Source organism: Microtus pennsylvanicus, chromosome 6, assembly GCF_037038515.1.
Source record: "Microtus pennsylvanicus isolate mMicPen1 chromosome 6, mMicPen1.hap1, whole genome shotgun sequence".
In the NCBI taxonomy this organism is placed as follows: domain Eukaryota; kingdom Metazoa; phylum Chordata; class Mammalia; order Rodentia; family Cricetidae; genus Microtus; species Microtus pennsylvanicus.
Window position 1 is genome coordinate 79,844,344 of NC_134584.1, and position 25,358 is coordinate 79,869,701.

The 25,358-nt window shown below is 47.3% G+C and overlaps 1 protein-coding gene across 5 annotated transcripts in view; it reads left to right on the forward strand.

Moving 5' to 3' along the window:
* Positions 1–25,358, forward strand: part of Znf827 (zinc finger protein 827) — a 177,712-nt gene that overhangs the window by 47,285 nt on the left and 105,069 nt on the right. For 4 of the 5 annotated variants that reach the window (XM_075976530.1, XM_075976527.1, XM_075976529.1 and 1 more), the window contains exons 4-5: positions 2,175–2,655; positions 17,765–17,998. In XM_075976530.1, coding sequence (XP_075832645.1) covers positions 2,175–2,655; positions 17,765–17,998 — 715 coding nt within the window. The remainder of the gene's footprint in view (positions 1–2,174; positions 2,656–17,764; positions 17,999–25,358) is intronic. The other variant, XM_075976528.1, reaches the window with a different exon arrangement.

A 25,358-nucleotide genomic window follows, 5' to 3' on the forward strand; every position in this document is an offset into this window, starting at 1 on the left:
GGTTGGATATAGATACTCCCCGGAATTTCTCCAGGTCTTGAAATCCTTTAACCGAAGTATCCCACATCTATTTACCCAGGAGGTGGCCTTGATATCACTTCACCTGGTCCAGTGAGAATATTGTGCTATTGGCCGGCATTTCTTCTCGCTAGAGGTCCAAGAGGGACTTCAGGGCACGCGCTGGGATAAAGGGAATCAGAATTATAACAGAAGAGCCCTCTTCTTTCAGAAGAAGAGGGGTTTGCTGCCACTGGTAGGGACAGTGCTTCCCTCAAAGGCCACATGTAAGCCAAATTTCAGGTGGGAAGGCGTGTCTCGGATAAATTAACAGGTGCCAAGAAGCCAATCCTGTTTTCCCTTTCATTTCACACTGATTTCCCTAAAGCTAAGTACGCCAAGGCCAGGTTGAAGTGGAAAAGGAGCCTCAAGAAATCTTCCATACAGCGCCCCTTCTCAGTGTTTCCCTCTCCCCTTGATTTCGGAACCCAGGCTCTCATCTGCACCATTTCTTCTTCCATGGCTTTTGGAGCGTCTGTTCTTGGATTAGCTCCTTTCTGGGGTCAGTAGATGTGAGCACACTTCTGAAATGGAATCTGCCCTGTGGCGCCAGGCTCAGGAACGTGGAAGCTTCCTGCCTGGTGACCTTTACCACCTGGCTCTGGGCATGCCTGTGTTGTTACCTGCAGGAGCCCTTGAGACTGTGACCTGAGACCTCCAAGGGGCTTCTTCCTAAATGACTTGGGCTCAGGAGCTGATGGGGGAGTTTCTGGATCCTGTGAGAATGGGACTGGAAGGCTCAGTGTGCAGTGAAGAAGGGGAAGGGGCCCTACTGCAGGAAGGACAAGTGGGTTCCTCACCTCTGCCCTCTGCTGGGGCACAGGAGACGCCTTTCAATGAGCAGGACTCCATCACAATTGCATTTAAGCTTTTATGGTTATTTCTGTTGAGAAGCATAGGATTCAGGGGCCCAGAATATCTTTTGTTGTTTTTTGCAGGAAGCCACAGCGGGGTGCTGTGGCAGCAGGATCTCACGATTAACTTTTAATTTCTTTGCTTTTGTTGGTCACTTAACATTATTTAAAGTGTGTTTTGGCTGGTGAAGAATGCTTTTGGATTTCATTCAGAAGGCATAAACAGCTGTAGTAAAACTTGCTCTCTTGGAAACGAGACCTAAGCAGAGTGGCCAGGTGATACAGACATTGAGCAAATGAGCCCTTAGCTTCGTTGAGACCCAGGTTCAAATCCCACTCAGGTCACCCCTGACCTATGGAGCGTCAGTCTTGTTTTGAGTGCCAATTGCTTACGTTCTTGTTTGGACTTCCCCAAATCGTTTGGCATAGATCCCCTGCACTGGCAGCTCCTCCTCGGGGGAGGGCTGGTCCTGAAATAGCAGGTTGTAGCAGGTCAGTGCTGAAGCACGTTGTCCAGATGAATGGGGAAGTCACAAGTTTAGGAACACCTGCCAGCTCAAAGCCTGGCTCGGGCCAATGCAACGATTTCCTCACTTTTTGAGGCACTAAATTTGGTAGTGACAGGAAGACAGAAAAGTTTCTCTCCGTTTTTACAAGTCCTGGGTGTAGGCAGGTTTGGAGCTGCATGCGCAAGGCTGTTCCGGCTCTGCATGCCGACAGACATCCTCCGGACCCTGTGGCGACTTTTGAGCTGGGCATCCTCCTACCCAGAGGGGGTTTCTCCTGTTTTCCTTTCTTCATATGGAACTGGGTTCTAGATACTTCTTGGGGCATGGGGAGTTCCGTGTCCCCTTCTGTGAAGCCAAAATATCTTGGAGACATTTTTTTTTCTCCATTGTGTTGGCAAAGCAGCAGTCTCTGGATTGGTGTCCCAAGAATTTCACGAAAGGTTATGTCTTTTTGGTCCCTGACTTCTGATTACATCATTTCGCAAGGTATATCAAGTGCGATCATGTGACTAGCTTATTAGAAAGCTTCTACCCAAGCCTGCATGGAGACTGTCAGGATGGAGCCCTAGCCTCCACAGGCCCACTGTGTGTTTCAGGAGTGACTTTATCCAGTGCACTGACACGAACAGCGTCTCTGGTGCGTCTCTTCCCTGGCCCGTCTGGGGTGCAGGACTCACTGGTGGACGTGTGACCACAGACAGGCATTTTCCCTAAGCTCATGGCGGCCAGTTCAACTGTCCTTCTTCTCTGGCAGGTTCATCAGCACCAGGACCGGGGAGAGACCTTTCAGTGCCAGCTGTGCCCTTTCACCTCCTCACGCCACTTCAGCCTGAAACTGCACATGCGTTGCCATCAGCACTTCCTGAGGACAGAGGCCAAGGTGAAGGAGGAGATCCCAGACCCAGATGTCAAGGGATCTCCCCACCTCAGTGACAGTGGCTGCCTGGGGCAGCAGAGGGAAGGAGGAGGGACAGAGCTAGTGGGGACCGTGATGACGTCTAATACTCCAGAGAGGACTGGCCAGGGTGGGGCTGGCATGGCACCTTTGCTGGTGAAGGAGGAACCCAAGGAAGATAACGGCCTGCCTGCCTCCTTTACCCTGAATGCTGCCGACAGGCCCGCCAACCACACAAAGCTGAAAGACCCCTCCGAGTTTGTGTCCAACAGTGCAGCAGCATTGTTCAGCCAGGACATCTCGGTTAAGATGGCCTCCGATTTTCTCATGAAGCTGTCAGGTACTTGCCCTAGGGTTGTTCTCTCCTTGCTCCTCTGTACGATAAGACTATAGGGCTAGACGATTTCAAGCTTCCTCGAGCTCCAATACTTCATGCGCTGATGTATTTTCTTTTTCCTTTCCTCTTTCCCTTTATCCCACCCCTTCCTTTTTTTATATTTTGTTTTGGTGATTCTTTGAAAACAGACTTACTTCTGCTCGGGTCTGGAAGCAATAGGGATTGCCCCTACTCCTGCCCCGATTTGGGCTCTTCCTTGGGGGCACTTGGTGGGGAGTAATCTATGTGTGTGTCTTTTGCTTCCTGCAACCTTGGGTCTTTAGTTGGCTTGCCTGCTTTGCGCCGCTGTCTCTGAAGTGTGGGTCTCCCTTTTTGATGCTCAGGGTCTGTACTGTTGTAATCGCAAAGCTTTTTGAAGAACATATACAAAAGTTTACCATGAGGAATTACAGACTTTTCTTAGACAAAGGTTAAAGGTTACCATGAGTTTCTCGGGATCTTTGTATTAGGGTAAAACATCCCTAGGATATCCTGGTTTACACATGTTTGTGCTGTGCATTTTCATGGCATTAACATTTACCTTGTCGTGTAATCTCTGGAAATATGTCACGCTCCCAAACTGTATCATTAAAGGACAGAGCTCCTGCCAACCTGCTGCCCAGCCTCCACTAACCACCATTTTACCTTCTCCCTTTATGAACTTGACCGGTGTAAGCTCCCCAGGAAAGTGGAATTTAAGAAAAAATTTCAAACATCCTTCCCAGCTGCCCTCACCCTCATGCCCTTTGAACAGAGGCTGATGTATAGGTTATAAAAATAAGTCTTGCTAATGGACATTGTTTTTCATCGCCAACACAGTGTGTATGTTTTCTCCTCGGCGACTTTGATGAGCTGGCAATGCTGCGCTGGGGTGGAGCGTAGCTGGATGTTTGTCTTACCCTCCTGGAGCAACAGCACACTTAGGCCTAAGCTGGTTTTAAAAATGCGATTTTAAATTTTAAAGGCATTGCAGAGGGTGGAGAAAGGTCGGTTGAGAATGGGTTCTGTCTGTCAGTGAAGGTGGCAGTCCCCAGGATGATTTCCAAATGCCATTTCGGCTCTCTGGAGATTGACAATACCCTTTAAATGGAGAATAATTGGTCACCGCCTCCCTTTAAATGGACCATGCGTCGTATTTCACTAAATGTCATTGCCAGGTGAATGAGAGGCACAGCTTCACTCTGAAGTCCCTTTGCTCCGTGACACTTCAGTCGGGTCTTTTGGAATGTACTTCCTTACCCTGATCTTTGCCCCTCAGCCATGGGAGACATGAGTAGGGGCGACAGAAGAGGGAAGCGATGAAAAATGAGACAGCCAGGAAATGATCCAAGATGGAAGGGAGCAGGGGAGGCTGAAGGATGCACTGTGAGACTGAAGAAGATCCATTGCCTGGACCGATCTCAGGCGTCTGTTTCACCTGGCCCAGGTTCCCGGTCCTCTCCTTCTTGTCTCTCCTTTTTCATGTCAGCCTCAGGGAAAGCAAGATGCTACATAGTCAGATTTTTGTATTTAAATTTTCACCAAAATATGAGGGAAATGGGCATTTCCCTTGGGCCTTCCAGATCCTTTAGCATGCCACCTGTAGGGACCCAGGCATGGTGGTGATTGCCTACAATCCCAAGACTTGGAAGAAGGCCAGACTAGGTTTCATAAAACCCCGTCTCCCCAAACTGTAACAACAATGAACGAACCAGGATGTTACCCATGGGTTGCCGCTTTTCTGGGCTCTTAACGGCGCAATCCCAGGAGAAGGAAGCCACGTTCATTTAGCATAGTTTAGCATGGTAGATGTTTCCTTACTTAACAGACAAGAACAAACTGAGCAGGGGGTACATAGCATGTAGTAAGGTGGGGTCCCTTTCGTCAGGACCCAGATCCTTTCCGGGCTGCCTGGCAGGCTTGATCTTAGGCTGGGACACTGATGTCCCGCTGGGTTCCTCTGAGTGGTAGCCCTTCCCATCCCACCAGACACTGATCTGTGATTATTAGCTCTGGCGCATCCCGGTGAGCATGAGAAAAGGCTTCAGCTGCTTACAGCCAGAGCTTGGAACAGCAGAGGCAGAAGGAGAAGCAGTTTGTAGGCTGGGGTGAAGCGTCGTGTGCCAAAGCCGCGTATATATAGTGGTCTGTTGTTTTCAGTTGCTGATGGGGGGTTGCTTACAGTTTGGCCATGGGAGAATTTCCCGACTGATCAATTGGCATAAGAAAACAGATAGCAAAGGCACACTGTTTATGCAAAAGGCCCATGCAGCTATTTTATGGTGGCTTACTAGAGGTCCTGAAACCTGACTTGTATGCACTGTTACCTAGCAACCTGTTATAAAGTCACCAGGGAGCGAGATGCATCGGTAATTTTTTTGTGTGCATATTTGGATGTAAATGTAAACTTGGTGACTGTGGCAATGCTGCCCACGGGAGGAGAAGTTATGTTAAAAGGAAAGGAATGTGTTTTTCTGCAGATTCCCCCCACACTGGCTGTGTGATTGGTCTGGCCTGCTGCTGACTGCTGGGCTTGCTGTGTGCTCTACCTGGCTCTCTTAGTGGCTGCCGTTCAGGGACACAATCCCAGGGAGCTGTGGCTGAGTTTCTTGCTCTCCTTGCCCTCAAACAGTGTGGCCTAGTGGTCAGCCCCAGGCCCTGTCCGTTGCTCTCATAATGGCGCCATTGTTCCTGCACGGTTCCCCCTGGGGCTCTGTCCTCGCACCTGCTGGTACGATCGGGTGCAGCTGTTCCTGGGCACCCATCCTGGGAGTCTCTGTGTCCGTTCACGGTCTACAAAAACGGAGCACAGTTCAGGCATGCAGACACTTACTTGTTTCCAAAGGAGAGAAAGAAAACCCCTGATGCTTTTTGCTCCTTCAGTTAAAATCAAGCATAAAACTCACCGAATGGAGTCCCCTGAGGTTCACAATCACTGGGTAGGATGCATTGCAGTTTTAAATACACTCTAACCCAGCGGTTTTCAACCCGTGGGTCATGACCCCTCCAAGGGTCACATAACAGATATCCTGTATATCAGATATTTATGTTATGGTTCATAACAGTAACAAAATTTCAGTTATGAAGTAGCAAAGAAACAATTATATGGTTGGGGGTCATCGTAACATGAGGACCTGACTTAAAGGGTCACAGCGTTAGGAGGTTTGAGGACCTTGGGCAACGCTCCCTCAATTTGGAGGTTTGCTGCTTATAGGTTTGTGGAATAAAATCCCTTCTCTGCACCTGCAGCTGTTTTCCCTGGTGAAGCCTGACAACATCCGTCAGTCCTTGAGGACAGTGTTCCCTAGATCCAGGCTCACTGTCAAGGTTGATCAGCCCAAATGCTGGCTTTCTGCATTGTTGGGGAAAAAATAATTTCGTAGACTTTTCGGGGGGGGGGTTGGGCCTGGGAGGCAGGCCTTCAGGGCTGTAGGTGGTTCTGCTGTTTACACACAGCTCTTTCCTGGAAGCCAGAGACGTATGCAAATTATTGGATAACAGGGTGACCTACCCCTGGTCACATGACTGGGAGTGTTCCTTGGAGAGGTGCTTACCCAGGAAGCTACCGCTCCTGTTGACCCAAGGGGCTGTCTCCTGTGGCCAGCAGCAGTTCCTGAGCTCCACGGCTAGCGAGCCCTACCTAGGGAGTTTCTGTAAAATACCAGAGCCCAAAAATGATGTTTTAATTAATTGGTCTGGGGTAGGCCCAGACGTTGGTATTTTCCTTGCATTCCTCTGGCGATTCTAACAGGCACCCAGGACAAAGGTCAGCTGATAGGTGACAGGCAGTGGGCACCATGGGCTGGAGACCCGGCACAGTCCGGAGATGGCTTGCCTTGCATGCACGAAGTCCCAGGGTAGATCTCCAGCACCACATAAGCTGGAGAGAGTGATGCAGGCCTGTCATATTCTAACACTAGGGAAGTGGAGGCCGGAGGCTCAGTTTACTTCACAGCTGTATAGAGAATTAGAAGCCAACCTGGACTAGAGGAGGGGTATTTCAAACGAGTCAAACAACCCCCCAAACAAGCAAACAAGCAACCCTAACTCGGTACAGTGTTTTTCAGTATAAATCAGAATCGCTGAGTATAGCTCAGCTTTCATTTTATCTGAGCCCATGAAAAGACATGCTGATGTAAACTGAGTCCGAGATGCTACCTCATTATAGACCAAGGTTGATATGAAGGGGAAGCCTGCGTGAGTTGTGTTCATGAACCCTATGGTTTTCTTCCAGAGGGCTCATGGCAAGAGACGTTGTCCAGTCTGATAATCCCCAGAGTAGACTGGGAGCTTTCAAATTATGGGAACTTCAGTCAAGTGTTTATCCGAGCAAGCCTGAGGACATGGGTTTAATTCCCCAGCACCCATGTAGGAGAAGGAGAGAGACAGGTGGGTTGCTGAGGTTCGCTGGCCGGCCCGGCCTAAGAGTCAAGTCCTAAGTACAATGAGAGCCCTTGTCCTCAGACAACAAGGTGGATGGCTCCTAAAGGTTAACCTCTGACCTGTGCATGTACCGCTGCACCTCACACCAACACATGTGCGCAGGAACATGTGCACACACAAAAGCTGTGCACATCCTCATCAGAGGACCAAATTACAAGCTCCTGCAATAGCCTTACACCATCTTTTTTTTCTTCAAGATGCCATTTTTCAAGATAGAAATTTAATTCTAACTCCCCAGATTATAACCAAGCAGCTAGTTGACAGAAACTTGGCACCTCACTTGTTGGCAAGGGATATCTTTTTGTCCCTGGCTTTCCAAAATAAAAGATATAAGTCATTTCAACTATTTTTAATCTAGAAACTGACAAAAAAAAGTTTTGTACTGTCTCCCGCATCCTATTAGTTCTATAAACCCAACAAGAGAATACTTTTAGGTCAGAAAGATGGACCTTCTGAAACACCGACTCACGCTCAGCCTCACAGAGGCAGCTGTGAACAGGCGCTTGCTCAAGTGTTTCTGGCTTAGGGGCCTCGGCCGTAAAACAGTGCGAGTTTTTAAGTAGAAATGACAGATGCCCACAGACGTGCCTATGCCATGCCTTGTTGTTTCCCAGAAGCCTTTGTTCTCCATCTATTGCTTACTATTTTGATGCATTTGGGAGTAACAATCGGGCTTATGTATAAATGTTAGCACTCCTGCTGGTGATAGCCAGCCAACCAAGCCATGCCCATTGCCTGGCAGCTCTGATGGCCTTCTCAGCCGCATCTTAACAAGTGGGCCTTCTTCCATGTAAATGCCAGTCTTGTGCCATTCACACCCTGAGACATCGGTGCTGGTAGCCAGGGACTCACACATCACCATGGGGGCATGGTTCCCTGACTGGGCTGTTTGATAGTCGCTTTTCAGGTTTGGCTTAGCCATTCTGTTCAGTCCTGCCTAGGCACTCTCAGGCCACGTGACTAAATTCCTCGTGTGAGCAGCTGCAGGAGGGTAGTATATGAGTAGACAGCCTGAATGCCCTTTTGAAACTCTGGACTTTATTGAACTTGGTGATTCCTCTGGGGGAGGGGGGGAAGCCCAGAAAGAGAGAGAGAGGCTATGTCTTCCTTTTCATGACTTGCTAGTGCAGGGGGCAGACAGACTTATACGCAAGCAGAGCCTGGAGCTGGAGTTTGTGTGGATGGAGACTGGGAGGCTTTTACTCGCTGCTGCTCTATCTGTGTCTGTAGTGCTGACTTTGCTGTGTTGAGCTGCTTGGAGTCTCATAACTGCGTGATTATTGTTATCACTCCATTTTACAGATAGGAAACTGAGAAAGGCTTAAAGATCCCTTTCATATTTACATAGCTAATAACTACACAGACGGGGGTTGAAATCCAGGCTGTGTGCTTCCAGTGTTCCTGGGCCAAACGTGTCCATGCTCCGGACTGCAAAGTAAAGACGTCACCATCCAGGAAGTTGATTATGTTCTCTGCCCTTGGCCAGCCTCTCCAACACAGCGCCTTCCTGTGACTCTTGTATGGCAGGCACCTTTGGAAATTGCATTAATTTTTTTGTGTGGTACTGGGCATGGAACCAAGGGCCTTATGCATGCTAGGCAGCCTCCCTAGCACCAAGCCACGCTCCAGCCATGGAAGTTGCATTACTATTTTAGGCTTCTACAGATAGAGTGGTAACAAGCCAGCTTACATTCCAGACCTTCCCTAGTCAGTCCCCAAACACGTTACGTCATAACAGCGGAAAGGTGAGGGCTGGCGTTCAGACATTTCTTTTCTCCCTGTGCGGCGTATGGACAGCTAGTTCTATGGTAGTCACCAGAATACTTTTTAAAAACGTATTATATTTTCCTTATTTATTTTGAATGTGTGGAGTGGGGGACACAGCACGAAGGTGGAGGTCAGGAGACAACGGACGGGAGCCAGTTGTTTCTTCCCCTCTGCCGTGGGGGCTCCAGGGATTGAGCTCAGGTCGTCAGGCTCGTTGGCAGGTCTTTACCCCGGAATAGACGATTGTATCCTTAACACGGAATCCCAGCCTTTCCTTTCCTTCTGCCCTGTTGTTATCGTTGTCGCTTCTTCTGCTGGTGTGAGAGCATCACTAACCAGACGCCAGGCACTGTGCCAACAGCCTCCTGCAACTGCTCATTTAACCTCTGCAGCACAAGAGGGTCAACACTAAACCTGTTCTAGACGCGGGAAAGCCGAGACTGGAAGGGTTCGGCTGTTAGAAACCCGAGCACAGATTCAGCCCTGGCTGACTACAAAGGCTTGGCTTGTGACCACGTAATTAGCTATTACCTAATTTTTATTTCTCGGTTAAGCGAACTGTCTTTTGACCTCCGTCTGCTCCACTGTTTGTTTTCCTTGGCTTCAAATCATGGCATCTTTTCTAATGCATGTGCTTTTAGTCACTAATCCAGTTACTCTCTCCCCTACGCCTTCAGAATACATCTATATAGACCCTTCTTTCTGGGTAGGGTCCATAGCATCCCTGGATATCTCGCCCTTCCAGCTTCCATCCCCCTGCCCCACTTCAAGCCCTTCAAAAAATGCTGATGTTTCTGCTCCAGTATTTCTTCACAAGTGAGGCCTGGTTATCTAACTTTTCCTGTCTGTCTTTCTTTCTTTCTTTCTTTCTTTCTTTCTTTCTTTCTTTCTTTCTTTCTTTCTTTCTTTTTTCTTTCTCTCTCTCACTCCCTTCCTTCCTTCCTTTCTTCCTTCCTCTCTCTCTTCCTTCCTTCTTCCCTCCCTCCCTCCCTCCCTCCCTCCCTCCCTCCCTCTCTCTCTCTCTTTCTCTCTCTCTCTTTTTGAGGTACCGTCTCAGAGATCCAAGGATGATTCTGAACTCCTGATCTTCTTGCCTCATCTCTCTAGTATTGGGATCACAGGCGTGAGCCACTCCGCAGTTTATGTGGTCGGAGACATCCAGCCTAGGGCTGTGTTTGCTAGCCTAGCACTCTACAGACAGCCGGGTTACACCCTCTGGCTAGTTCTCTTTCTGTTGAGTAACTAGCTCTCCACACTAAGGAAAAATGAGGGCTCCTGCACACACCCTTTTCATTTCCAGCCTTCTTCTTACCTTTTGTTCTGGGGTCTGGCCACCCAGAACATGTATACATGAAGCACAAAGTTCCAAAGATCCTCTTCTTCCTCTCAGGAGGAGCTAGGCTTTCAGGGTAGGAGTGACTGACATTTCATAGCCCATCACCAACCCCAGAGCTTTAGACTCTCTTGGTGATCCACAGTGACCGAGATCATTTCCAAACGGATGCAGGGACCAGCATATCTCTGCGTTAATTTAACTTAAGGTGGCAGGTGTAGCGGTCAGGAGGTGATGTCTCTAGGGTGGGCCATCAGTCCAAAAGGCCATAGGCAGGATGTGGTCCAACCTGTGGGGTTCCTTTCTCCTCCTCTCTATGCAAATGACTCCAGTGCTGTTAAGGCATTTCATTTCCGAATGTGTTAATAGCGTGAGTTTTGAAAACAGCTTTCTTTCACATTTCCTCGAGGCTTGAGTGATTTTCCAGGACCAGTCCTTCCTGCTGTTGACAAGAGAGACATCCTGTCTGCTAAGGCGATTACTGCAGATGGCCACTCTTGCTCATTATATGTGCGGTTTGTTTTGTTTTGTTTTATTGAGGGTCGCATGTAGCCCAGATTGACTAGCTGGAGACGACCTTGAACTCCGGGTCCTCTGGTCCGTACCTCCTGAGTGCTGGGTGACAGCGAGCACCACCATACCCAGTCTCCCATGCTGGCTTTAAACGTAGTTTAGCCCATGGAGAACGAAGCTCATTATTCATCCTGTGGCTCCGCTCACTATTGTTACCCTTGACCGTTCTCCGTATCCTATTGGCTCCATGTCCACAATTGTAACTGTCACTGGGGACCTCTGAAGACTTGGTTTGGGTGTGCGGATCCGGAATCCCGGCCAAGGTTTAACCCCTGCAGGGACTGATGAGAAACATGAGACCTTAAAACTTTCGCTAAACACTAGTTGTAAAATGATTTAAAACTAAAGGGCAAGGCCTAAAACTTTTAAGTTAACAAGTTAAGAATTCCACATGCATATAGTATGCATTTGAGAGAACTGTTCAGCTGTGGCTATTTAATTACATCATGATCTTTCTTATGTTTGCAGAAGATGATTTATTTTTGTCATCTAAAGCGTATCAAATCATTGAAAAGTTCCAGGTCTCCAGCCTGTCTGTATGTGCCCACATGCCCCACAGGACAGCTTGATAGATTTGAAGTTGGAGTACAGTCCCCAGAACTAAGCTCTGATTCCAATTCAGTCATTGACAACTGTGACTTTAAAAAGCCTATATCATTATCTGAGCCCATGTTTTCTTATTGCAAAAGAAGGCAGTGGAAACCTTGTTGGCTTTTACTTTGTTGTATTTTAAATATTCAATTAATTTACTTTTTTCTAAAAAAAAAAAAGGTAAATGTAGCCACTGTGTAAAACACATAAAAGCGGTATTTTAAAAAGGAGCTATTTTACAAATTTATAGTTAGAACATTTATTTATCTGTTTAAAAACCTAAGCAAATGGATTTAAGCATTACTCTGGTGTTAATGGAATATGGTCTTTATAGCCATATTATCATCTGTTACATTTCTAGGTTTTTTTTTTGCTAACTGAAGCTTTGTTAGGTAGGAAGGCGCATACTTGCAATCCCAGCATTTGGGTGACTAAGGCAGGAGGATCCCAGTTCAAGGTCAATCTGGGCTGTGTCTGGAGGCCTTGTCTCAAAAACAAAATGAAATCGACAAAAGCTGTACTGCTTCCTGCAGGGACATCGTGGGAAGTGGGAAAGGGATGTTTAACAACTTCTCCCATTAATGTTTCGGATGTTGGTAAGAATTACTGTAGCGACAAAGGTCCTCCTTCGGAGGCTGAGCGTTCGTCACCTGCCCTTGTCCCTTATTTATTAAGTGACACATAAGGAATATCCCAGGCTGACAGCCACACCAGATCAACCACTTGATAACTAGTGACCCATTATTTTGGAAAAGGTTTTACTCACCTTGGATCTTAGGTTCTTCATATACAACATGGAGACGGTATTAAGATCCAGGGGAGACTCAGCGTTGCCTGGGCTATGGTCCACTTCTGCATCTCTGTGTATCTTCCTTCTTTGCTCTGCCGGCCACAATCAGAAGACACACCCAAGCACATGTTCTGCAACCTACCCTGGCATTTCATGTAGCGCAGGTACGCCCAGGGGACATCTGGGAATTCTAGAGGAATGATTTTGTTTTCATGCCTGGTAGGAGCTATGGGCACCGCGAAGGTAGAGGAAAGGGATGCGGTGTGTACGGCAGCCCCTCCTCCAGCAAATGATCCAGTCCAGACATGCACGCTGCTAAGGTCGAGAAGCTGACTGAAGGCACGTGGTGCATACGGACTCCGGTATACGGGGACCGTACAGTTTCACAGCGGCATTTGCACGGAGGCCTAGGGCCTCACAAAGATCAGCAAGTTGATTCCTTATGAGGTGTTACCAGAAGTCCAACAGTTCCATGACAGCAGGAGACTCTGCATTACCCAAGACTCAACTGACTCATCAACACAAGGCAACCACAAGGTGGTCTCTGCTGACTTGACATTTCAGGTGTCATCCTGACAAGGATACCCACTTTAAAATCAACTGTTGAGTGAATTCAAAGCAACTTTAAAATATTATACTTGAGACAAACATTAACTGGACCTCTCAAACTTATCCCAGGGTTCCTTGGACCACTGCTTGAAAGCCACGTGTGTGAGGTTCTCTTCTCAGGCCTGGCTCTGCCTTAGGATGAGGAGTAAATGTAATCCCCAGTGGCCAGACTTTTCCACAGAGCAGTTTAGCAATCATGAGACTGGCAGACTGGAAACCAGAGCTCCATTGTCGTCTTACATCGGTCCCTTTCCTTCCTCATGGGGACCAACAGCACAGGACCAAAGCATGTGTGTTCTAGTCCTTCCCACTCTCTGTCCACTCAGTCAAATGGCCGTAGGAGCCTAGGCTGTCAGAAAATGACACTCACTTTTCCCTTTGCCGTTGATGCTCCTCGGCTCAGTCCCATCCATTACTCATTTTTCCAAAGCCCACGCTGCACAGCTTAGTCAGTGTCTTTCTCAAAGGAAACGGAGTGTCTTGAGGAAGAAGGAAAGAGCTTTGCATCTTCAGCGGATGCTCTGGACCTAGTGCCTCCGTTCTTGAGCTCTGTGGTTGGGGGCAGTCATTTTGCTGTCCTCTAGAGTTTCCTCACCTGCGGACAGATAGCCATGGCGTGTCCTCCCGTGTGCTTGAAGACAACTTAACCCCCGCAATTACTTAAATGTTTTTTTTGTGCTCATTATTAAACAAAAGAATGGTCTTTATTTGCACCATATGCACACACATGCATATATGTGTATACCTGTGCATGTGTGCGTGTGTGTGTGTGTGTGTGTGTATAGGTCAGAGAACAACTAAAACTTGTGAAAGTTGGTTCTCTCCTTCCATCATGTGGGTCCCAAGGAGTGAACTCGGGTCATCAGGCATGCCAGCAATCACCTTTGTTCACTAAATCATCTCACCTGCCCAAGAATGGTCTTTAAATACATTGTATGAAGCATCTCTTTGTAGACCAAGTCTTAGACAGAATCTCCCTGTGGATGCCCTGCTGTACAGAATCGTTTGTACCTCGCCAATGCCCACCACTGAGGACTGAAGTTTTAGAATTATTTTGCCATGCCCATTTCTTTTCTGCATTAGCGTTTATCTCTCCTTTGTTGTACATATGCATAGAAGCGGGTCTGATTCCTTGAAAGGACAACTCGCTCCATCAAGAGCATTTAGAACCAGAATGGCCCAGCTCCTAAAATGTTTGTAGCAAATAGTGAAAGAAAGACAGGCTTCCTGATTAGCGTGGCTTCCTCATGGTTTTAGGTGTGGAGCCTTGGCCGACTGTTCGATACATGAATGTCAGGGCAGGTGCTGTGAAATCCGTATGGGCTGAGTGATGGAGGAAGGTCATTGGCTAATAAAGGAACTGCCTTGGCCCATTTTATTGGTTAGAACATAGGTAGGTGGAGTAAACAGAACAGAACGCTGGGAGGAAGAGGAAGTGAGCTCAGACTCCACAGCTCTCCTCTCCGGAGCAGACGCCTCAGAGAGACGCCATGCCCCAGCTCCGACCCAGGATGGACTTAGGCTAGAATCTTCCTGGTAAGACCGGTGCTCACAGATTATTAGAGATGGGTTGATCAGGATATCAGAATTAGCCAGTAAGGGCTAGAGCTAAAGGGCCAAGCAGTGTTTAAATGAATACAGTGTCCGTGTAATTATTTCGGGTTAAGCTAGCCGTGCAGGCGGCTGGGGTGTTGGGGACGCAGCCCCGCCGCCCATATTACTACAGCTGAGTTCCATGTGTGCATGGATCTTTCTCTGTGTCTAGACGTCACAGTAAGTTACAGATCATCGCTTTTGTTCATGTGATCCCCTCTCAAAGGAAAACATCTTTAAATTTACCTACGTGGGTCTTTGAAAAGCAGCATCATTTAAAAGATGACAGTATTCGGCCAAATTAAGTATGAAATCCAGGTTTCATGCACCAGTCTCAGTGAACTTATTTCTGAGAGTCGCTAGAAAGAAGCCTAGCCTGTGCGCTTCTATTTCCACATTTTCTCTTAGACCAAGTGCCTGGGAAACAAGACTCGAGCAGATTAGTGTTTTCTACATGCTTTCCTGCTGCATTGTTAGTTACAGTTATTCTACCTCAACGTACATTGCTGTGATGTTCTTGATGCAGCCAGAATGAAAGCCAGGTTGGTAGCGTTGGGCAAGCTGATGTCACTGCAGCACAAAGCTGGTCGGTCGCTCTGCAGATGTCTTTTCTAAGGCCCATGAAGTCCAGGTTCCACTGGCAATGCTGAATTTCTTCTTTGTCTTAAGTCTTCTGACTAATCTTCCTAGAAGGTGCTCGCAGGTTCCATGAGCATCCGCTCCATGCGGTCACCCTCTCTGAAGTTGGGACTTTCCTCGATATTTTACCTTCCCTAGGCTCATGTTTGCAAATAAAGGGAACATCATGGAGGCAATTTCTATTCACTCTGAATGGTTCCTTCTGAAAGGAGAAGAAAGCACACACGCAATCACGTAATAAGCACACGCTGATTACTGTGCCGTGGCTGCGTAGGATGCTCTGGGGAAGGATTTATGACAGTTCTGGGAGGAAAGTGTTGGGGAACGGACAGGTGTTAGCATGCCACCAGCAGCGTCTCAGGAAGGCGTCCTGGAATGAGGTAGGGAGCACCCATTGAGCTTTGCTCTATAGAATGTCATCGTTGCTTTTTCTTTAGGTTTGGGAGCAGTGTCCACCAAGGGCTAGGTTGTCCATTAGTGAAGCTTCTTCAAAGGTATACCAGCAAACCCATGGTCCAGGCAGGTAGCAAAGCTTTGAACTTCACCTCAGCCATCCTTGCCTTACCGTGATGATCCGTCCAGGGGAAGCGCTTCTGACTGCTGCTCGTGGGAATGTCAGAGTTCTCCGTTTCTGCTGAGCATGGGGCTATTAGAAAGCCATCAATGTCACTCCTTTAGAGCAAGCACGTTTTATCATTCATAAGTACGGATGGGGCCTGTGCCGTGGGCCAGGCTCTGTCCTGTGCTCTTGACACACATCAGCTTTAAAATCAGAGGTCAGTGTCTTCGTGATGCTCACTGTAGAGTCGAGAGAACAAATTAGTCAGGGCTTCCAGAATACTTAGCTCATGGGCTAAGATGGCCACAACAAAACACTACACTGTGGGTGTCTTAAACAACAGATATTTGTGTCTTATATTTCTGGAGGCTGGAAGCCCGACATCAAGCTGTCAGAGGGTTTGATTTCTCCTGAGGCCTCTCTGCTCAGCTTGTAAATGGTTTCTTTTCTGTGTCCTCACCTGACCTTCCCCCATGTAGAGACATCTCTGGTGGTTCTCGTCATAAGAAGAGAGAGACAAACTGGTTCTCAGAACCACTGGCTTTGGATGCTGACCTGACCTGCATGCTTCATTGAACTAACTTCAGTGTCCCCTTAAAGTCCTAATGCAAACACACTCACACTGGGAAGGCGGAACTTCAGCTTTCAGAGGGACGGGGTGGGAGGCACAATTCTGTTCCTAACAGTAGGGTGTTAAATGGTAAGTGTTCATATTTGGGAGAATAAAAAGATTAGAGCAAGTAAGGAAGATTGGGAGTACAGTCGGGCGATGGCTGGTTGGTGGAGACCTCACTGAGAACAGGGTATTTTAACCAAGGGCTTTAGAGCTTGGTTTTGTTAATAAAGCACTCCAGGAGAGGTGCAGTATGGTGAAGGAAGTCAGGGACATAGGGACCCAGGTTCTAATCCCAGCTCTACGGAGTTGTAATTGTGAGACCCGGAGATGCTCCTCTAGCTCTCAGGCCCCGTTTGCAAGTATACCATGCCCCTCAACCTGATGATCTAAAGCAAGCATTCTTAGAAACGGGAAAAGGCCCTGGACCTGTGTTAGCTGGGAGCCGAGTTTGTTAGGATCGGACAGGCCAGACTCTTTCTAAGAAGAGCTTCTAAGAACACAGATGAGGATGAAATCAAGACAAATACGTCCTGTGTGGCACAGTGATTATTGGCACTGCACGGGTCTTTGATGGGGTGGGTGGGACAGAGTGATGGGGCACTGCCTGTTTCCTGAGGACTTTTCTGTGTGGTGTGCACAGAGTGGCCCGCCCGTAGAAATCACCCATCCCATGGCAGGCTGCTTAGCTCTGTCTGACTATGCTCTCCGTGGTTTCAAAAAAAGAATGAGCAAATGGGCACTAGTGAATGAATTTGGGGGTTGGGTCATAGCCACATAGATTTCGTAGTTCCGAAATGTGTGGTGGTAAAGAGGACGCCACTCTTAGGGACGTCTGTGCGGAAGGAAGCCCTTACAACTGTCCTTGCAGCTGTTCTATAAATCCAAAACTCTTCAGAAATATTTTTTCTTAAAAAAATCAAAACAGAACAAAAAAAAAAAACCCAAAGCCCATTTTGCATGTGAAGGTGACCTAGGCCCTGCAGGCATTGGCTTACACATGGTGACAGCACAAAGTATATGGACCTGTGCAAGAGTCAGTAGTGCCCACTGGTGATAAGGTGAGATTAGTACATCTCCAGTCCTGCTTTTCTCTTCGGCAGATTCGACATTCTCACCTTTTCCACCCACCCCAGGGGATCAGTTTTAGATACTGCTGCTGACTCCTGATTTTATTTCAATATTTGACAGCAGATAATTTCGCGAGCCATCTTTTAATGATAGAATTTGCTGGAGAATGTTCTAAGAGGCCAGGGAGGCAACAGCATATGCAGGGAAGATGTTTAAAGAAACCGAGGAGAAAATGCTCACATGCTTTGTGAAGACAGCACTTTTGAAAACACCCCGGGTTTCATATATGCTGAAGCATACACCCAGCTGAGACCAAGGCTCATGGGGTGGGTGCACTCTATGGAGGTGATGTGCCCAGGACCTCGCCTTTTGGTCATTTTGTGGCCCCTCCAGCTGTTAAGCACAAGGTGAATTGTGGGTAACTTAGAGGGGAGTGGGGAGATACATACATGCATACATACATATATATCCCTTTCCCTTTCTCTCTTCTTTCTTCTTCTTATTTTTTGACAGCTGCAAACCAGAAGGAGCCTATGAATCTTAACTTTAAAGTGAAGGAGGAACCCAAGGAAGAGGAGGTCCTAAGCACGCCCTTGCCCCGGTCCAGCTACGTGTTCAGCCCGGAACCGGAAGTGGCCACCCCTAACCTCTCCGAGGACCCACTGACCCCCCAGGAAAGCAAGGGGAGCGTGCCAAGGCGTGACCTGTCTGCCAAAGCTGCCTCAGAACTTCTCATGAAGCTCTCAGGTACCCAGTAGATTCTAAAATATTTCCATTCTGGTCATTTCACATGCAAGCCAACTGGACCGTTTCCTGCACGGCTTATAATTAACCCGATGGCAATGATAGCGTGGAAACGGCGAATTTAAGGAATGATCGGTTTGCTTGGCTTCAGTTCCTGTGTTACACTGCATGAGTTTGTTCGTTTCTGTCTCTCTGTGCTGCACCTTTCTAGACATTGGTGTCAGTTCCTGTGTTGGACGTGTTGAGTTTGTCTGTGTCTCTCCGTGCTCCATCTATTTATCTAGATACAGCTTTCTCTTTCTGGATATCACTAGAAATGAACATCACCGGAATTGGAGATGATATTGGCCATGACTTTAAATGGATTCTAACAACATTCACAGGATTTCTTCTACTTGATCAAAATACCTTTTCTTAAGAGAAGATGCTGTGTCTTTTATAGATTTATACTACATTCTTTAAGGACCATTAAAATGTTTCCCTAGGCTTGGTGAGCAGTTGAGGTGGCACTCAAAGTACTTATCAACAGGCAGTTTTTTAAGGATAGAGAACTCCCTGGGGGAAGGGTGCATTAATTAACCTGTTCTAACAATGAATGGACGACTCCACTAATATCTACATGTAGTCTTGACTTGTTGGATATAAGAGAAAACGGGCTATAAATTGAAGCTAGTGAATTTTGGATTTGGGGTAGCAGTGTCTACCTCGTTCTCTGCATCAGGTAGACAATTTGGGACCTTTTTGGTAGCAGGGTATGACTACTAAACATGGAAGAAAAAGCTGTATTGGTAATCCTACCTGTCAAGTGGTAGCTGTTTTCAGTTTGCTGCCTCCTGAGGGTAATTTTTAGGAACTGTGTTTGAAATGCTAATATGAATCAAAAGCTGTTTTTCGTGGGGAACTTGCTGTGCTTGGAGGATGAAAGCAAGAGCTGCCTTCGTGGTCCTCCTCTGTGAGCTGTAATTTCATTGGCAATTCTGACAGTGTTTCTGGTTCACTAGAAGGCTGGCAATTAATAGTGACTTACTTAGAGTCAGCATGAACAGCTGAAATTCCTGCATCTGCCAGTTGGTGGGGTTAAGAATTCTTGTCTTTGGTATTAATTCAAACACCCTGGACTGTGAGGGGAACATGACTTGCTGGTGACAGAACACGATAGAGTCACTGTGGTCTTATGGAACTCCCTCTCCCCAGGCTTCACACGTGATGCTTACACTGACGGAGCTCTGGAAAGATGGAAGCTGGGAAGGCAAAGCAGCCATATCAGCTAGTGTATGTGTGTCCCTTCTGTTCCACACATACGTCCCATCAGTCTGCAGAGGTCACCCACCTCCGTTGTTCTCCCAGAGGTAGCTCTCCCGATACAGTGGCTTAAGTTCTCTCTCCGCACTCATGCCTGTACCCTCCTTGGTGGTAGATTCCACCAGCTAATAGTGCCACTTCAGAGTGTGCTGTGTAGCTGCCACGGAGAGCCGAGGAGATGATGAAGCTGCTGAATGAGACTTCAGGGCAGATGTTCATAAGGAAAATATTTTATTTTATCTTAATCCTATTTTTTTTTTTGAGGTGGGGTTTCTCTGTGGCTTTGGAACCTGTCTGGAACTCACTCTGTAGTCCAGGCTGGCCTCGAACTCACAGAGACCCGTCTGTCTCTGCCTCCAGAGTGTTGGAATTAAAGGCAGGCACCAACACTACCCAGCAGCATCTTAATCCTTTTGGACGATGTCATTTGAGAGACTGAAGTTGGAAACTCTTTTCTAGACAATAATGAGACCCCCCTACACACACATACCCAAAAACAAATGCTGCCATGAACATCTAATGGTATTTGTCGGCAATGAAGGCTCTAAGTGTATTCATTGATTTTCATTGAGTGTGTGTGTGTGTGGCGGCGTTTAACAGAAGCTGAATGAATGGTCCTCTTCCTGAAGGGCAACCACCCTTCATAACAAAGAAACAAACTCTCATGAAGACTGTTAACTATTTGCTTTCCTGAAAAGAAAATCATGCGTAGACAAGACTTGGGTCAAAGATACATGTGTCCACATCCCCGCATTTCTGTGCTCTCATCAGTACTGTTTGAGGCTGAGTTCTTTGAGGATATTAATAGTATTTTTCTTAATTTCATTAGCAGGTTAGGTGGCCATTAAAATAATTACCAACAGAATTAACAGTAAGAGACTTTTAAGGATAAAGAGTTTCCTATTATTCCTAGTGGAATATTGTAGAAAGTCACATGCCCTTAAGATGGCTGTAGTTCTTTACTGTCGTCTAAATGTAGCCTCTATGTGTGTGGTGCAGGAACAATCAGCATGGGAATCTGTCCAGGGAGTCACAGCATCGCGGTGCTCTAGCGTGCCATGGCCAGGTCAACCTTATTTTCTTAAGTCCTAAGTTAGGTGAGTGGGCTAAAAGCAATGTCTTTTCATCCCAAAGCCATGGGGTAAGAGGTTCCTTTCTTAGGAGTGAAGTGGATGCTTGGCTCTGTGGCGAGAACCATGCCTGTGATTCCAGGATGAGGAGACTGAGATAGGACGAAAGTTTGAGGACAGCCTGGGCTATGCAGTGAGGCCCTGCCACTAAACAAAACAAAAAAGTCAACACCAGTGTTTCTCTTCACCAATAGATTAAGGCTCTTGCAAAAGGAGGGTATACAAGGAAGATGTCTTAAGCCCTCCATGTTTAAGATACCACTTCAACAGTTTCAACAGCCATGACCTGAAAGACACCCAAGTAAGGGACCATCAGCACCTTTCGATTCCCTTGTAGACAGAGTAAGCATCCCAACACCAGTGCAGAGCCAGGGCGGCGGCTGCCTCCAGAGTCTTGTTCTAGGCATTCTGTGGACAGCTGTCCTCATGCCTTCCCAGCCTGCACATTCTCATTCACAGTCTCTTTCATCTTCTGCAAAAGCCTTTGGTCAGAAAGGACCTGTGCGAAACAGCCCTAGGGGTCCCTTCTCAGCCAGTGGGGTGTGTATTCAGGGACGCTAATGGACGTCTGAACACTCTAAAGCTCCCCATACAGTCTAGCGATGATAACAATTTATGGTTAGGCACAGCAAGTTATTAGCAAATACAGTAATGTCTTTTGTTTGCTTTTTGAGACCAGGTGTCACTATGTAGCCCAGGCTGGCCTGGAACTCACAGAGGTCCGCCTGCCTCTGCCTCCTGGGTGCTGGGATTAAAGGCCGCCACTGCCCTGCCTGGCTACAACAGTGTATCCAACAAGTTGTCCAAACCTATAAATAGTTTGGAATTATCCTTTATTTATTTGGGAACACAGTTGACTGAAGTAACCAACAACGTGGAGGATGAAACCTCAGCTAAGGCGGGAGATGACAGTTTTCTAGCAACAGTAGTGCATGGGAGATGCTTTTCTTTGTTTCTGTTTGACCTAAAGAACAGCCAAGGAAAAGGGTTTTTCTTCTCTCTTTTCTGACTGATTTTCCTAATAGGTTTTCAGTGAATTAGCAAGAAGAAACTAGTCAATGATTTGGGCTCTCTTCTGTTTCTGTGTTTAAATAGCTCATGTTCATTCCATAAGGATGAATGATCCGCACATGGCCCAGACACACATCACGTGTAGAAAGGGTACTTTCCAAGTGGACACTTATGTTCTCTGGAGAAGCACACGTGAGCTAGAACCAGGCGAAACTCCCATGGCCTGTGTGCTGGGAGATGCTCCTTCTTGCTGTGGTCCAGATTCCCTTCCCAGCTGTTGACTGTGAAGTTGAGTGCGTGGCGGTGAGCTGACACAGTAAAGAAAACAGCCCACTGAGGAAACGACTGGATGTCTGTGGCTACCTGCTGCTATGTGACACACAGCAGCCCAGACCATCAAACTCCCCTGCTAAGCCTGTGCTTGCCAAAGAAAATTCCCAAAGCCTTCATCTGGGGAAGCCAGCATCTCAAAGTTCAGCGCTGAGGATATGTGATGTTAGACATGTTGGGAGCACGAGTCAAGCTACCTTTGACTGATTCGGTAATGTCTGGTGACCTGGTAAACCTAGGTCATGAATGTGGTCACAGAAGTGACATAATGCTGGGAGTGATGGGATGTTTACCTGGTGCTGTGCTTTGAAAGAAGCGGGTAGGTGCCAGAGATAAGCAGAGCTGCCTCTCTTTCTGGAATTGCACATTGAATGGGAATGCATGTGTAGAATGCGCCATGCACAGCTGGACAAACCTAAAGCAACAGTTAAGAATGACATTTCAGATGGGCGTTGATGGTGCACATCTTTAATTCCAGAACTTAGGAGTCAGAGGCAGGTGGATCTCTGTGAGTTCAAGGTCAGCCTGCTTTGTAGAGCAGCTTTGAGGACAGGCAGGGCCACACAGAGAAACCTGTCTTGAGGGAAAACAAAAACAACAACAACAACAAAACAAGAATGACATTTATAATGGAGAATTCTGGGACTGGAGAGATCCCTCATTGGTTAAGAACATGTACTAAGAACAAGAGTTTGCCCCCGTCACTTTGTTGGGCAGCTCACAATCACCTATAGCTCTAGACCCAGGGGGACCTGGCATCCCTGGCCTCAACTTACCTCCATATACCAATTCTCTATACACACAGTTAAACATATGTCTTCAAAAAAAAAAAGAAGAATTCCAGGCTGTGGAAATGGTTTATTGGGTAAAGTCCTTGCTATGCAAGCTTGAGGACCTGAATTCAGGTTCCCTGGTCCTATGTAAAAACCAGGCATTGCAAGACCTCTCTAATCCCAGCACTGGGAGGCAAAGACAGGAGCATCCCTGGGGCCGGTTGGTCTAGCCAATCATTGAGCTTCAGGTTTGGCGAGTGCTCTGTCCCCTAAACTGGGGTGGAAGGCATCAGATGACAGTCTGCCTTGCACACTTGCTTGTGTAGACATGATTTTATTGGCATGTATGTGTGTGTATGGATGTCTTTGGAAGCCAGAAGGCCATCAGATCGCCTGGAGCTGATGGTTGTAAGTGGGTTTGGGGAACTGGACGCTAATCTTGTGTTGGCATTCTAACCCACTGGGCTCTTTCTCCAGCCTTGGTCTGTTTTCTTTATAAGCCATACAGTCTCCGATTTTCTTTATTTGAACAATAGAAAATAAACCAATACTAGGTATACCTGAGAAAGGCGAAGTTTTAAAGTAAAGTAATCTCTGAGGTGGGCACAAATGAACCAGAGAAGGACACGCAGACTGACTTCTGCCACAGTTTTGGTGGCACCCTTTGCTTGTAAGTGCTAGAAGTCCCCTTCAGGGGGTCAGCAAGGAAGGAAGTCAACAGAATGTGCAGGCCTGGCCCTGGCTAACGGCAGACATGTCTGATGTCTGTCCGCTCACCCTGTAAGCCTGGTGGGGAGGTAGAAGAATGTCCAGAACTGAGTCTTTGGGTGGACAGCCGCATGCAGGACACCCCAGACTTGGAGGAACAGTCTGTAGCTGCTGTTATTTCAGCACTGCTTGGGAATGTGCTTCGGCCTTCCTCTCTGGGAGCAGCTTAGTGGAAGCCTGCCCACCCGGTCTGTGGCCTGGCCAGCCCTGGCTCTCAGAGTCACTGGGGCGTCAGAGACTCGTTCCTAAGGTCTGTTCCAGACTTAGCTGGTGAAGTCCTTCCAGCTCTGGGGGTGAGGGCCTAGCAGCCTATGCTCTGTTTGACAAGCTTTCCAAGTGACCCTGACTACAGAGCGTTGGCCTAGTGTGCTGAGTAAGTGGCTGGAGGAGTGAGATGGGCCATCTGAACAGAGTGTTTCAGGCTCAAGCTCCACTAAATGTCCCTGTCTCCTTTAGAAAAAAAAAAAAAACCAAAACAATTCTTCTGTGCCGAGGCCTTTTAATTTATCATGAAATGGTGGCATCCAGCACTTGTGAGGAAGGACATGCATACCTGATAAATCAAGACCATGTTGCCCATGAGACTGCGATAAAACCACTTTCTTCATGTTTATTGCAATTAAATTTCTGAATTTTTCCTGGGCATGTTGGTGTGGTTTTGGAGAAAGTCTCCCTGCGTCACTGCAGACATCAAATGCCGTGCTGTAGATGTTTCCGCTATGAAGAATTTCTTGAGAAAAATGAGAATTTTAGCGAAATTAATTTTTAGGATGAAAACAGTTCTCTATTTTTCCTCTGGAAAGTAGCACTACTTTCTTGTAAACTTTTTATTCTTTTGTCTTTTTTGGTTTTCATGCACGCGTACCCCGTGTTTACACGGAGCACACGGTAAGCAGTGTGTCTTTCTCTAGTCGGCTAGCTGTCCTTCACTGTAACAAACACATGGCATAACTCCTTACAAAGGGGAACAGTTACCTCCGGCTCAGGATTGGAGGTTCCAGTCTCTGAGTAATCAGCTCCATTGCCTGGGGCCTGTGGCGAGCCAGCACCTTACTGTGGCAAGTGTTTCAACCAAGTATAGCCAGGAAGTAAAAGAGAGGAACAAGAGCCCGGGGTCTCACAGTCACCTGGGAGGGCACACCCCCAATGACACGAAGGCTTTCTCTAAGTTCCCACCTGCTTAAGCCCCCCACTAGGAGTGCCACTTGGGGGGGGTCAGCCTTTAACACGTGGATGCTGGACATGTGTAAGACATAAGCTAGAGCATACTATGACATCAGTAATAATCTACGGGATGGAAATTACGTTTTATTTTATCATCACAAAATTTGCCTTCATCAACTTACAAGTTGCTTAACCGAATAGTGGGGAAGATTTTCGTCTATGTATTTGAGACAGGGGTTTCTCTACATAGTCCTGGGATTCACTCTGTAGACCAGGCTGGGTTTCAACTCACAGAGATCCACCTGCCTCTGCTTCTTGAGTGCTGGGATTAAAGGCAGGCACTGCCTCACCTAACCCTAACACATTTTTTAAACTTAATTTTACATGGTGCCTATGCTTCTACGTGCCTGCAAAAGCCACCCGTGGCTGAGGAGATCCCAGCAGATCTGTATAAAGTGCTAAAGGGTTGGGCTGGAGAGATGTTGAGGGGCTCTGTTGCCGAGAAGGAGCACGCACCTGTGCTCCATCCCCCGGAGCTGCAGGATGGAGGGAAAACACCAACTCTGGCAGACTGACCTCTGACCCGTGCACATGTACCATGGCACAGGCAACACACACACACACACACACACACACACACTATTTTCTCTCCTTGTTTTATGAATCTTTCCACTTGTCAAGTCTTTGACCGTGGCAGCTGCGTAGTCTGATCAGACCCACGTTGGAAACCACCTTTGGATTTGCAGCTGTCTGCACACACGGAGAGGCTCACTGAGTATGGCATTGTCCTGGGGGTAGGCATAGTTCAGGTTGTGCTTTACAGGGGGTTCCAGGTTGTTGGTCATTGGTGTTTTGTTTTAAATGTTATCTCAATAAAAACAGATT